This window comes from Dendropsophus ebraccatus, chromosome 4, assembly GCF_027789765.1.
Source record: "Dendropsophus ebraccatus isolate aDenEbr1 chromosome 4, aDenEbr1.pat, whole genome shotgun sequence".
Taxonomy (NCBI): Eukaryota; Metazoa; Chordata; class Amphibia; order Anura; family Hylidae; genus Dendropsophus; species Dendropsophus ebraccatus.
The window spans coordinates 56,035,828-56,051,655 of record NC_091457.1 but is presented as its reverse complement, the minus strand read 5'-3'; the positions used below and the strand labels follow the sequence as shown (position 1 = coordinate 56,051,655).

Sequence of the window (15,828 nt, the reverse complement as noted above, 5' to 3'; positions counted from 1 at the left end):
GGGCTTGCCTCCTCCCTGTCCGGCTGCTCCCATCAGGAGGGGGGTTAAAGCTGGTATACGCTTTGGAGAAGATAAGTATCATAAATGCTAATTTCCTAAATGTCCCACAAGATGCGAGCCTAATGCCCTTATTCCACGAGTCGTTTGTAGGAGCAAACGATCGCTATTAGCGCTCGTTTGCTCCTCGTTCCCCGCTCGCTGCCGCCGCTATTCAACGCGGCGTCAGCTAGCGGGTGAGTGCAGGAGGGGCGGCGGGGAGCTGCTGGGGGGGCTGCCCGGGGGATCGCTGATCGTCCGGGCAGCCCATAGGATATAGCAGCATCTGCTGCCGACGGTCCTATTCAACGGAGCGATGGCAGCAGATCGCTGCTATATCAGTCGCTTGTTTTTCAACATGTTGAAAAACAAGCGACTGCAACGATCAGCCGACATGAACGATGTCGGCTGATCGTTGCACTCTATTCCACGGGACGAATATCGTTCGTAGCGGCCGTTATCGGCCGAATACGAACGATATTGCTCCTCTAAACGACCCGTGGAATAGGGCCTTTACTGTAATGACAGTTCTACCTTTCTCATTGTTTATTAGTCCAGGTTCACATAGCGTATGACACCGGCCAATCTGTTTCCCCTTCCAAATTACTAGAACCAATAGATATGTTAGGACAATGAGACACATGGTACATTTCATATATCAGTCTGTGATTCCAGAACGTAGAAAAATGCTTTTATTCTCCTGTGCATAGTGTCAAAGAGCAATGAAGTGCTAAAAGCTAGAATGTCTCCTAGCTCCTTCTCCAATTGCTATCTCCACTATTCAGCTTGAAGATGACTTCTAAACATGGATAGGGATGGGGGGATGTAAGCAAGGAGGTGTTATAGCCCTCAGCACTTCAGCAACTTGTAAAATGTCTTTTTGACAACCATAAACAGTGAGGCAACTGGCAGTGTTCTAATTCCCTGTAGTGCCTCTACAGGAGAATTAAAGCATCACATGGTTCTTCTATGTAATGTATACCCAAACTGGGTCCTCCAGGGAAAGAGACACTCTTTGTATTTACTTGAAGTATTTTATAAGGGTCTCAACAGGAGAACTGGTTGTTCTTATTTATTAACCATAATGAGGTTAAACCTTTGTGTTAGTATTTTTACATCTCTGTCCTTGATAGTATTCTTGTGGCTACTGCTGTTAGAGTCAATATGATGTATCTTCATGAAGTCAATAATGAAATGAGCTTGAATAATGACAGCTAATATATGCAAAAAATAGTTGTCACTTCCCTTCCCCCAGTCCCATAAATTAACTTGCTCAGGCGAGAACTTGTGATCCTTGATGTTATTTAGAATGAATTCTCTTTCATCATTACTGTTATTATTAGGATGATGTGTCCGCTGAATAACCTGTGCTATCTTCTCTCCCTCCATAGTTTCACCAGTGTTTCTCAGGGAACTCACGTCCTCTTCAGAGAGTTTGCCTTTGTTCAGTGCACACCACACAACAGAGCATCTTTTCTGCGTCTCTTCTGGAGGTGTTTCAGGACAATTGCAAAGAATGGAGGTAAGAGCAAGAAAACAGTTGGGGGTTATTATTTTTTTTGCATTGCCAGCGGAAGATATGCTTTGATGTGGGTACCATCTGCATTTAGAATCCCGCAGTGGGGGGCTGGTAATCTGCGGCTTTGTCAGCTTAAGAAGGATTTTATGAATTTTTCATCCTATAATGAGACAATATGGACATCTAAGACAGTTATAAAGGAGGAATGTAAATGAGTTGTTTTCTACAAGTGCGGCTGGCCTTTATGGTCTGGAAGTACCTACCGAAGCAAGTGTATAGAGAAATATTCTGATGAATTATTAAGCATTAGGTGTTTTTTTTTTTTTTGTTTTTTTTTGCTGCTTTATAGTTTGTGCACATGAATGCTGAATTTAATGTTAATGATACAATATGATAAGAGACATGCATAGAAGACAGATGATCCCATAGTAAGCCTTACAATAGACCTTCCTTCCAGGTGCAACAGAAGGATCAAATTGTCCTTTGCCCCTACCGCCTCTGGTGTTTTGCTCCCCACCCTCCTTATATGACCCTTAAGGCCCTATTACACTAAATGATTATCAGCCATACTTAGCCAATTACTGATCGTTCAGGCCAATAATCGTTTAGTGTAATAGGACATGCTGAAAGGCCACGATTAGTCAACGTGCACTATGTCGGCCGATCGTGGTCTTTCAACGTATTAAAAAATTCTGATTTTTGCAGCAATGGTCTGCTGTGCGATGCTTCATGTAATAGGAGCGCCTGCAGATCGATCACCACTGACTTCAATGGGTCACCCAAACAATCTAAGGATTGTTCAGGCGGCCCCTCCTGCTGCTCCCTGCTCGCTGTCTGTGTGTTTAATAGTGCAGGTAGCGAGTACTGAGCTGACGGGTTAGCGCTCACTTCCCCCGGATTATCGGGCTTTGTGATATGGCCTTTAGGTCACTTTCTTGCTGCCTTGCTTGCTAGTATTAGAAACCTCGCCCCAATCTAAAGCTGACCATTCACAAGAGATTATTGTCAGCTAAACCTGCTGATGTTTCTGTAAAACAGGCTGACAGTCTGGTAGGGGTCTGGATGTTCAGACTCTCATCAATTGGTAAATTAAGGGTGAAAATCGTTTGTGGTCAATTGCTGCTTCTCCCTGCTGTGTGTGCATGAAAGAAAGTGGCCCGAAGACTGTCTACGGAAGTCTGTCTCAGTCATGCTGACAAAGCTGGAAAAGAACACACTTAGCATGCACTTCTCCCAGCTATATCCAGTAAACGCTGGGAATCTCAGCACTCATATGTACACACGTTTACCAGCCATTACAAGCACAATGTCGGCTGATCATTGATTCAAAGCAAGACCTAAAATCCTGATGATAATAGCAATGGTCTGCTGGCCGTTGCCATGTGCAATAAGAGTGGCGGCAGCAGACTGCCACTATCACCTATGGGCTGCCCGGACGATCTAAAGATCATTTTATGCAGCCCCTCCTGCAGCTCCCTGTATTCCCGCTCTCCTCCCTACTTAATGACGGTGCATATAATAACACCGACAGCAGACGGGGAAGGAGGAGCAAGCGAGCTCTGACCAGATAGGTTAGCACTTGCTTGCTCTGAAATATCGGGCCGTCTAATACGGCCCTTAGAAAGCCATTCATCCTATCAGTATGTAGGAGGAAGCTAATGTTCCCAAAGGAAATCCACGGAACAATGGCTAAGTATGTGTAAACCAGATAGATGTTTCCCTTGAACTGATCGGAACCTAGGATCCGTGAAAATGTACTAACCACTGGACCACTGTGCGCCAAACTGGGCTGGGTCCACATAGCAGCCCTTTTAACTCTGGAATGTAGACACATGCATAAGACATTGCATATCAACAGGAGATTATTTGGTCGACACTGACAACTTGATCCAACTGAGCGGCACATTGACTTTACACTTAAGCCTTTAAGGGTCCTCTGTCAGTCACAATTTGGGTAATACTGCATATAACAACAGTGCTATTGAATCATTAGAAACTACTGCCATCATTGGACTAAAGCTGTAATGTTAGGCCAGTTGCAAGGTATTGTTTACCATAATGAAATCTCTATCTCACCATCTATCTAATCCAATTGTTTGTCTCCCAAGTTCTGTCAGCTTTGACTATGGCTTGTTGGAAAGTGGTTTCCTTGACTGGAGCCCCCCTTGGCTTGGTTATTCCTTGCCGGTAGAAGGTCTGGCTATTCACTGACGTCGAGAAACCTTGTGATGGTGTCTCCACAATATTTTCTCATATTTGATTTACCAGGGGGCAATGCTTCTCCATTCAGTGACGTTGAGAAACATGTGATGGTGTCTCTGCTGTGTTTTGGTTGATCTCCTTAAGGTCAGCCATCATTCTGTTAAAACACAGTAGAGTCTGCTAACAGCATGGAATTTCAGTATGGTATAAATTTGTGGGATAACCATTTTAAGGCAGAAAAAGTACTCCAGGATTATATAATGTCCGTCTGAAGCCATAAAGCTACCATGATTTCTTCTTAGATAAGTTCCTTTATTAAACATAATAAATCACTGATGAAGGATTCTTTATATACATAGGCTATTATAGGATCTGAAGACTTGGAAAGTCCTCAACCATGAAGTAACATTCTTTATAACTGTCACAGCAGAGTATTATCCAGCGCTGCCGTCCAAACTTGTCATCTCTTTTTTTCCCCTTTTCCCGGTGTCGTCCTTCTCGGTATGCGTAACGGTCTCCTCCCCTCCCTTACTCGAACATCTTCAGTTATACAAATAAAACTAGCGCTCTAATTTTGCAGTTTATATTGCAAAAAATTCCCCTGTAATTAGGATGCTGAGCCTGCCGAGCTGGGACTTGTAGCTGAGAACACACAGTGTAGATGGAAGGTATGCAGAACACCACGTCAGGGAAGGCTTGGAAGTGTAGGCAAGTTTACGATCAAGAATTCAGAAAGGTTTTTTCAAATATATAGTACAGTGATCCCTCAATGTGATGGCCCGACATACAAGGCGATGGCCTCTCTGTCAGCATGGGCCAGCATCCTGCATGTGAGGATGGTTGACGGAGAGGAGGAGGAGCACACAGGAAGAGTATGGGCCTATTACACGGGACAATTATGCGAAAAATCGTTATATCGTTTGAATTTAAATGATAATTGTTCTGTATAATTGCAGGCAACGATCGAAAAATCGTTCGTATGTCGTTGATCAACAATCTCGTTTGCAATCGTTAATCGTTAGTCGGTAATCGTTAAAAATCGCTCCGTGTAATAGGACCCTAAAGCTGCATCTCCCCTTTTCCTACTGGTTTAGGTTGTGTCTGGATCTCCACCATTTACCTTATGTATGGACAACTAGAATGCTTACATGGTAATGGGGTGGAGCACACGCTGATGGAAGGATGATGAAAAGTGGGTCATGCTGATTAAGTAGGGATATTCTGATGAAGGTGGGATGATGAGAGGGCATAGGTGTCAATGGAGCAATGGTCACAGACACACTACTGCTCCATTCATATAGGACAAGAGTGATGCTCCCATCCTTCTAGAAATTGATAAATCTATTTCATTTGCTTTTATTGAAAGTAATTTAAAGTAAGAGCATGATTTGATTTGTGCTATTTTTGGTGTTATTTTTCTTCATGCTTCATGTTATCTTGGGTTGACATCTTGGGGGGTTTGGAACCAATTACCAGGTCTCCATAGAGTTATGGACTCAACATATAATGGTTTCAGTATACAATGGTTCTCCCAGAACCAATTAATAATGTATGTTCTGGGACCACTGTATATATTAATTGTCAAGAAATAGCAGCTAAAAACCTATTAGTCAGTCTTTGCAGGGTGAGTAGCCACATGCCTTATGGCCATTATGATCCTGGCTGAAAATTGCCAAGTTAGAGACTTTGTCATTCAACACAATTTTCTAAATTGAAGTGCTAGGAAACTTTTATACATCAGTCTCATGTAATGGAAACCTGTGCCATCATTTAGCAGAAGGAATAATAATTGTTGTTTGTTTCTATAAAAATCTTTCTAGGTAATCAATGTATGTTAAATAGAAAAGTGGCTTAAGGGGTTACATAGTTATATGGTTACATAGTTAATCAGATTGAAAAAATACAGAAGTTCATCAAGTTAAGCTTATTACCCTATTGTGTTGATCCAGAGGAAGGCAAAAACCTTCATGAGGCAGATGCCAATTGCCCCATCACAGCGAGAAAATTCCTTCCTGACTCCAAAAATAAATCCCTAGATCAATGTCCTATCACAAGTAATCTAGCGCCCATAACTTGTAATCTTATATTTATCAGGGAAAGCATCCAGGCCTCCTTTGAACATATTTAATGAATCGGCCATGACAACATCACGTGGCCAAATTTTTTAAATGGTTTCTAAATTTTGAAACGCATTTCAATGTTACCCAGTAGTTAACTAATAGAAGTATTTATCATCTGTGCATACTATAAAATAGTCGATAATTGTATGATCATGACAACTGCTTGAACTGAGTAGTTTTGTGTCTGCGTGACTGCCCCTCTTTTCACTCTCTGTGGGACCGACAGAGATGGCCAAGTACAGAGCTCAGTCACTCTAATAGAGAAGTGGCAGACCCCCAGGAGCACTAGAGCTCCATTCACACAGGGGGATATGGGGACCATTGTTCTTGTGATCATTAAGAGTGTCCAATCAATCAGATCTTCAACAATCATATATGTATCACCAATTTTGATAAAGTCCTTAATTTTTGGCCAGTGTGGAAACCCATTAAAACGAGTGTCAGTGCCCCATGTGCAATAGGGACATCTCAGCAGATTATATTCTTCTAACCTGCTGATTGTTTCCCTTTAAGGTGAAATTCCCTAGTAGGGTATTTGAAGAAGGCATTTCTATGCTAGAAAACCGCTTTTATTACATTTATAGATCTTTTTTAACTGTGTGGTTTAGAGTCACTACAATACACATACAACATCTGGTCACTGCAGTAAACCAGTGCATTGACCTGTAAAATTTGTACTGTCCTTCCAATAAAAATGTAGAATTTGAAGTGCTCTTATGAAGGGCTTCTCTAGAGGTCATCATGCTTCCTGTGTGGAGTGTGAGTTTAGTTACATTGCTAAGTGTCCACTTTATCACTTTAATCAGTTTATACGATTTGTGTCTATGTGTTTGTTATACTATAGTCTTGGTGTTTGTTTAGTAGCAGCTGTTTCCCCTCTTCCACTGACTATAGCCTCCATCAACTCACTATCATACTAGTTAGCCTTTTCCTGTGCTAATCTTTGATGATGGATAGGTAGCAGTACATCATAGATGATGGTGAAAGCTCAGATACAACTGGATTTAGATGAAATGTGACTTTTGTGTGGAATGCTGCAGAAATGGATGCATATCTGCCAAAAGACTGCCCACTGTAGATAGGTATAAGAACTAGTCATGAGCGAATAGTGAGATATTCGAATATTCGATATTCGTACGAATATCCCGCGAATATTCAATCGAATATTCGATCCTATGGGAACAAGTGTTCGATAAGTTAAAAACATCTATTTGACCATTTGGAGAGTGAAACCGGAAGCTGGAGGATTTGAACGCTTATCGAATATTTATCGAATATTCGCGGGATATTCGTACGAATATCGAATATTCGAATATCTCACTATTCGATCGAATATCTATTCGATCGAACAGTATTTACTCATCACTAATAAGAACCACAGTCACTCACCACATAAATAGTACACCCTTGCACACCCTGAAACAGCTGCCTAGATCTCAGCTTTAAATCTAAGTGTGATATTAATGAAATGGGTTTTCCCATTTATGACTTTATAACAAAAAAATAAACTTTACTTGCAATCATATCCATATCCAAACTATGAGTGCAGCATTGCTACATTGATATTGCATCTTCTTAAAGGGAATTTGGAATAGAAAGCCTTGGCTTATGTTTTATTTCAGTACATTGTGTAAAGTGTCAGGTCCTCCAGAAAAACATGGTAAATTCATTTCCAGCACAGAAAACACGTCAAATGCATCTGTAAATCTGTTCCGCTGTGTACACATAATAAATAAACTTGAGATCCCAAAGAATGACACTGTGCATTTGATATTTTTCATTCAGCAACATAAATCTCCAGGCCGCTAAGAGATTCTATCATCAAAGACAAGCCACATGGGAATGATACAGTAAAGGGTGAAGGCAATAGTTTCATAATTAATAAGGTTGAAAAAAGATCCAGAGTATATCGTTAAATCGTTCAAATTTAAACAATAATCATTCTGTGTAATTGCAGGCAACAATCGAAAAATCATTCGTATGTCGTTGATCGTTGATTTAGATCTGAAAATTATCGTTAATCTTTCGCTAATCGTTCGCTGTAATTCCACATTTGTTCGCTCAAGTTTCACATTTGTTCACATTGTTCATTGTTTTGCTGGGATCAGAAGGATTAAACGATCTTAGTAACGATCACAATAACGATCGTAGTAACGATTGTAACTAACGACCATCGTTCTGTGTAATATGGTGAACGATGTCAGGTTAACGATAAACAATCTCGTTTGCGGTCGTTTATCGTTAGTCGTATATCGTTAAAAATCGCTCCATGTAATAGTACCCTAAGGCACAAACCCTCATGAGGCAGATGTCCCATCACAGGGAGAAAAATTCCTTTCCAACTCCAATATGAGAATCGGAATTTATCCCTGGATCAACTTCCTATCACAGCAAATTATTATCTAGCATTAGTGCTGGATCATCAGATAGGGTCTAAATCTGTGTTACCCAACCTGTGGCTCTTCAGCTGCTGCAAAACTACAACTCTCGGCATGCTCTGACAGCCTTAGGATTTCACAGAATTCTGAGAATTGTTGCTTTGCAGTGACTGGAGAGCACAGGATAGACACCGCTCCTTTAGATGATTGTCACCAATAAGAAGGCAAAAAGTACCAATGGGGAAATAATGATTTGTTATTGGTTTCTTACTATATTGCATGCTATTTTAGAATATAACAATATTAATGAATAATAATATTATTGATGTACTAATTGTTCCTTCCTCTTCCGATAAACTAAATAAAAGAACTGTAACTAAAAATAGCGCAGACTCATTTAAGTAAGTGAAGCTGAGCTCCAGTGCAAGATATAGTCACAACCATTTCTACAGCACTCTGCCTGGTGAACAAGACACCGCATCTTCATTCAGCTGATTGGTGGGGCTCTTGGGGTTTGACCTTTTATTGATTTATTATTAATGGCCTATCCTAAAAATCTGTCATTAATACAAACCCTATTAACTTTTTCCCAAAATCCACTGTATATTTTCAGTGCTTACAGGAAGTAGTGAACTGCTGCTCTACATATAGCTGACACTCTGCAGCAGGGGCTGGGATCAGAGATAGTTATGATTCCAGCCATTTAACCTCTTGGATCCCAAGTTCAATAGTAATGGTGGCATGAAAGCAGGGGGGATCCTTTGTCAGCCCTTTTTTTGAACTGTGGCCCGATTCATGTGCATGGCGCTGGTCTATTACCAAGCACTGACTGGGGAAACACCCAGCCCTTTATGACACGGCTCCATTAGAATCAATGGATTCATGTGCAACTGTTAAAGTGAATGTACCTGTTGGTACATTCGGTTTAAATACCTTTGCGGGTCCAGTGAGTTGTGAGACGATGCTTATCCACTGACTTTAGACCTTAAGATGTGGGACATCAAGAATGGTTGCATAAAAGAGTGATCTTCTTTAGTACGTATCACAAAATTAGTTCAAGAGCAGCATAAACTATCTTGCAGATTTCCATTACTTGAGTTACCGTGAGAGTCTACTCCCGTGGATATAAAAGGCTGCATATCTTGGTAAATCTTAATTATAGAGAATTTCATCTACCCAGAGGTTGACTTAGTTGTAGGGTTTGTGGTACATGTTTTCAAGCTAGCTCAAAGAAAACAGCAGAAATTAAGCTGTGTGGACCTACTGACCCCAAATATTCCAGACATATTATTAAATCTTCAGATATGGGAAATGGAGACCTTAGTATGATCTAGTATAAATGGCATTGTCAGTTTGTTTCCTTTTGATGTAATTACAGCAAAGTGATCAATAAATTTCTAAAACTAACCTTCACCAAAAGCATCCCCCCCCCCCCCCCAAAAAAAATAAAAGTACAAAAAAAAAAAAAACATTTTTAAAATATAGGGCTTTAAAAGTACTCTGCTTAAAAGCCTCTGCCAATGGCTATTAGTGGAGTAGGACCACCAATATGAGGGCTAAGCCGCTGCAGAGCAAAAAAACTCATTGGGACTTTACTGGGACAAATACCTTTCACCTTAAAAAACATATGACATGTCAGATTAGTGCTACTCTGGGTGCTGATATTGCCCCTAAAACCAATGAGCAGTAATGCTCAGCTGAGCTGTGTGCCCATTTGTCTCAGTATACAATTAGCCGTGTAATAGGCTTGATAAGCGATCGCCAGTTTAGCAGATCTGCGCTTGTTGGGTTGTGTAATACGGACCTTACAGTTTTATCGGTATTCCAGCCTAAAGAGAGAGAAGGATCATGTCCGACCCTTTTGTTTTCAGGCAGACAAGCTGCCGCTGACTGGCAGCAGCTTGACCTCCCAGTCTGGTTGAGATAAATATCCTGAGTGAATAATAGTGAAGCTGTATGGGCGCTAGAATTACTGTACTTGGCCGACCAGTGGTGGGATAGTTGGGATTGACCCTTTTAACTCTGTGTTGGTTGGATAACAACACCATTAATTATACTTTGATAATTTTACCTATTTTTTTTTTTTTTTAAATTCCCATACACATTAGTTATGTGTCATCCATACCCACCGAAATTAAAGCCACCATTATACGGGTCAATGGTGAGAAGCAAGTGAGAGCTGACCTGTCAGATCAGCGCTTGCTTGCTCCTCGTTTCCCGCTTGCTGCCAGCGCTATTACATGCGCCAACATTGAGCAGGTCAGAGGGAGGGGAGGTGCTCCGTCTGGGGAGCCCATATGACAGGGGTGGGTAACCTCCGGCCCCTGAGACCCCCCGATGCGGCCCGCGGCATACACAGCATCTTCCTGTGTCTGTGACGGCTGCCAGACACAGGAGGATGCTGTGAGTGCCGTTCCCTGCCCCACCAGAGCACCGCACGTCTTCCTTCTCCTGCGGGCCGCGCACGATGACGTTATTTCATGACGTCATGTTTTATTATTTTATTTGGGACAGGCACTGGGGGTTAACTGGGCTACCAGGTACTGGTGGTTAACTAGGCTACCAGGGACAGGCACTGGGGTTAACTCGGCTACCAGGGACAGGCACTGGGGTTACCTTGGCTACCAGGGACAGGCACTGGAGTTAACTTGGCTACCAGGGACAGGCACTGGGGTTAACTAGACGACCAGGGACAGGCACTGGGGGTTAACTGGACTACCAGGGCATCACTGGGGGTTAACTAGGCTACCAGGGACAGGCACTGGGTTTAACTTGGCTACCCGGGACAGGCACTGGAGTTAACCCCAGTGCCTGTCCCTGGTAGCCAAGTTAACTCCAGTGCCTGTCCCTGGTAGCCAAGTTAACTCCAGTGCCTGTCCCTGGTAGCCAAGTTAACCTCAGTGCCTGTCCCTGGTAGCCAAGTTAACCCCAGTGGCTGTCCCTGGTAGTCTAGTTAACCCCAGGGGCTGTCCCTGGTAGTCTAGTTAACTAGACTACCAGGGACAGCCACTGGGGTTAACTTGGCTACCAGGGACAGGCACTGGAGTTAACTTGGCTACCAGGGACAGGCACTGGGGTTAACTTGGCTACCAGGGACAGGCACTGGGTGTTAACTAGGCTACCAGGGACTAGCACTAGGGTTAACTAGGCTACCAGGGACAGGCACTAGGGTTAACTAGGCTACCAGGGACATGACGGGGGGGGGGGGGGGGGGGGGTAACTAGGCTACCAGGGACATGACTGGGTGGGGGGGGGGGGTAACTAGGCCTACCAGAGGCATCACTGGGGGTTAAGTAGACTACAAGGGGCATGACTTGGGGGTTAACTAGACTACAAGGGGCATCTCCTGATGAAGTCAGCGAAACGTACGTCGGGCTGTCTGTTCTGGAGAGTGGTTGGTGTGGTAGCTGGTGCTCAGCCCCTTCCTTTCTGTGTTTGGCTATTTTATTTCTCACTCCTTCTGTCTATAATTTGAGCTTGTATTTATTGTTTGCTGGGCAGATTAGTGGGTTTACTTTGTTCCACTATACACACTTGTGTTTGCCCTGTGTGTTGGCCCTGCACATACAGGAGGTCATCTAATCTATATATATATATATATATATATATATATATATATATATATATATATATATATATATATATATATATATATATATATATATATATATATATATATATATATATATAAAAATATATATATATATATATATATATATATATATATATATATATATATATATATAGCTGTGCCTTACACGAGGTGTTCCCCTTTATACTGTTCATTTATCATTTGTCCTTATTTACATATACCCCACTGACATCTATTCCCCTCTCCAGTTTTGTACTTCTGTGTATCTCATGGTGATAATTATGTAATTTATTATTGATTTAAATAAAGAAATATGTTTTATTCACGTATTAGTTCTGCAATTTTTTCTTTGGTTGATATTTAATATTTGAATTGCAAACATATCATTTTGTGGCAGACTTTTTGGGGGGGTTTAGACTACAAGGGGCATCACTGGGGGTTAACTAGACTATCAGGGACATCAGTAAGGGGTTAACTACAGCTACCAGAGGCATCACTGGAGGTTAACTCTGGCTATTGGGCATCGCTAAGGATTCACATCAGGTACAAGGGGCATCAAAGAGGGTCAACTACAATAGCAGGGGCATTACGGGAACAATACTCTGCCTTGCCCTATGTGCTGCAAACCCACGCTACTAACTGCCGCACACGGTATGTGGCCTCAAATGATTTTATTAATGCCCGACCGGCCCTCGACATGGAAAAGGTTCCCCACCCCTGCCATAGGAGATAGCGGGGAGCCCATAGAAGAGACCGCTGTTATCATTCAAAAATCTTTTGACATGTTGAAAGACAAGGATCAGCCAACCTTGCGCATGTCGGTTGATTGTTACTTTTTAACAGGAGCTATTGCACCAAGCGATTATTGGCTGTAACACCCGATAATTGCTTGGTGTAATAGGGCCTTAAGACTTCCTGTTCTGTTTGTGGCAATAAAAGGAGGCTGCTGTAAAGTGATCTGTACAGAATTACAGCAACAATTACATCAGTAGATAGCACCAGTATAAGTCAATAGCAGGAATGACCTCATCAAAGGTCAGAGTACACACAGTAGTGTTTCAGATTCATCTCAATGTGACGGGTCCTGTATGTTGACATCTGTGACCATGGGGATTGCTATAAAGCATATCACTAAATGGCTGATGGCTGCCCCATAACAATGTACAAAAAATAAAAATTGCAATCAGAAAATAGAATCATTAGACAAAATGAACATGTTTGATTATGTGACTCTAATCAGCAAAAGAAAATCTACATGCCCTTTAAGGAAACTATGACATACAGTAGACTTTATGACTTTCAGAAATGCAGATGATCTTGATTAAACCCTTCTGGAAATGGAATGTTATCTAGAAATCTCTTCTCAGGTGCTGACATCTATCTTGACAGTCAACTAAGATTGCATTACTGAAATTTTAAGGAAGCGTATTTGTAACTCTTCGAATTATTAACCTCATACATATAATGTGCTTTCACATAGATTTCATTGCCCACAGAACACCACCATTTATATTACGGAAGTTTTTTCATCAATAAATAAGTGTTATACTCCTTATATCTTCTGCGTTTTGTTTGTCAGAAGTATCATGTTGATATTATATGCTAGAGAGGCAACCCAGTTTCTTCTATGTACATAATTCAGTGCTCACCAGCTGCTTTTACCAGGGGATAATACAGTTGGCCGCTCATTTCCTATGCAGCTTCTGCAAATGCTGCTATAAATGCTGTATTATAAGCAAGCATTAAAAATAACAGCAGCTCCCCTCTCTGTCTCATAGGAGTCCTGGACAGGACACCCTCAGCAACATTAATAGGTCCTAATAGGGGGCATCTCAGTTACAGTCTGACTAGTGGCTGATGGACTGATACTATGAACTTTGTGGTGCCTCATAGTCACTTTTAGGCTATTGTATTTAGCTGCCTTATTTTTGAAGAATTAAAGGGGTTGGTCTCTATATAGTAAAAATTGCTCAGTGTACAGTATTAGTAAGTTTACTTACAGCCCTTACTGACAGCCGATCCCTGTGTACCTCATAGAGCTAAAATCAGACTCCCCTCTTCGAGCCTGGGCTGCTCTGGTCTGTGGTGAGTCTGTCCATAAAATGGCTGACATGGAGGAGCATGTGACCATGCCCCGCCTATATGAGGGGCCTATACTTTACACAGACAGGGTTTTCCAGCCATGTCTCAGACTATCAGTATGTATAACAATTGCCCCATGTATTAGGTCCATATATATTGTGTCCAGCTGCAGACAGGACAGAGGGGGGGAGGCTTCTGCTGCAGACAGTTGTCTTACAGCCAGACACAGGACAGTGAAGAAGAGGCCCCTTTTCTATGTTTTGTGCTATAATTACTTTGCTTGTGTTATAAATATACACTTGTCGCCTAATTTATTATGAGGGAACCCAATCTGACTGAAGAAATTGCATTGTAACATATGTTTTTAGTGTGGCCTACTTTGACTAAGACCAAGCCTACCATGGTGGTCCACACAATTTCATTGTACCAGGTAGAAACAGATTAGATGGTCAATTGGTATGTTCCCTGGATCTCTCTTGGTATATTTTATCCTGTCCTTGGGTATATACTACAGTGTTTATATGATCGTGTTTGTTAAACATTTGGTGTAAACAGCTTTTTCAGAGTAACACCATCATTCATTTACTGAGAGAGAGTAAAGCGTTCCAGCTGTTTACGTATCCCATGGTGCTCAGCAGCATTGTGCCCTCCGCGGGTCTCTGCTCCCACTTATCACATGGCACATAAATGCGTGGTGTTGTGTTCAGTGCCGCTCTATAGCCGGGGAGGGCTCAATAGCTGGGAGGTATGGAGGACGCCGGCAACAGATGGGCACAGCAGGCCGGTGGTGGTTAGAACAGCTGGCTCCAGTTTAGCTCTGTCATTTTATGCTTCCTTCTGGGAAGATCAGAGCTCCATGGGCAGTCTGTGTGCTGGCTGCACTGCTTGGGAATTAAAGGTTTGGGCTTCTCTTTCTGTAGAGATGACTGTCCCCTTTGGCCTCTAGCTTGTTTATTTTCCTTCTATTCCTGCTCGATGGAACAGCAAATTAGCAATCGACTGAGTGTGGAGTTTATTTTCATGAGACAGACCCCAGTCATAGAGTAACCGAGTCCTCCTCTGATCTGCAAACATTAGAAATATCTCCAAAACCACATGGGAACTTCACTGACCAACAATTTGCAAACATGAAAGAAGAGGTTGTTTGGGAGGATGTAACCCTGTGCGTTCTGGCTGGGTATTCTTTATTTCGCCAGTCCTCATACACCTTTCTTACTGGTCAGATATCCTGTCTGCTTATGGGAGGTCCAGTGAAACCATAAGAAACACCAGCAGTAAAGGAAATATGATATTTAGCCTGTGATTGGTTAAGAAGAGTCACTATATACAGCGGTGCCTTGGATTACGAGCATAATTCGTTCCAGGACCGTGCTTGTAATTCAAATAAATCTTAAACCAAAGCAAATTTTCCAAAAAGGAATCACTGAAATGCAGACAATTGGTTCCACACCCTAAAAATATTTTTTTATTCTGAATAATATGTAAAACAAATGAAACAAACATTTAGACACAGCTAAATGTTGCTGTACAGTATAACAATCAGCATGTGGTGTATAATGTATAGTAAGTGCATAATGTATAGTAAGGGCATAAACTTGAAAAACAGCAGCAGTTTGTAGATACAGGATGGGACTGCAGATCCCCATAATGCAGTAGTGTAGTACAACAGGCTAGAATAGAGAAGCAGGGCTGCTGTCAGAGGTCTGTGTGGTCACATGACAGCAATGGGGAAGGGGTGTGTATTCAGCATGGACCAATCAGGAAGTGAGAATCACAGAGCTGTGCAGGAGGACAGTGACAGAAACTTCTCTATACAGCAGTGTGAATGGCTGAGTGTAAGTGCAGGCACATTATAGCAACAGTTTGTATAGCTGAGTGTGAGTGGATCTACCATGATTT

The 15,828-nt window shown here is 42.0% G+C and overlaps 1 protein-coding gene across 4 annotated transcripts in view; it reads left to right on the top strand.

Moving 5' to 3' along the window:
* CSTPP1 (centriolar satellite-associated tubulin polyglutamylase complex regulator 1) overlaps window positions 1-15,828 on the top strand; it is a 113,593-nt gene that overhangs the window by 68,502 nt on the left and 29,263 nt on the right. For all 4 annotated transcript variants that reach the window (XM_069965874.1, XM_069965873.1, XM_069965872.1 and 1 more), the window contains one exon: window positions 1,428-1,558. In XM_069965874.1, coding sequence (XP_069821975.1) covers window positions 1,428-1,558 — 131 coding nt within the window. The remainder of the gene's footprint in view (window positions 1-1,427; window positions 1,559-15,828) is intronic.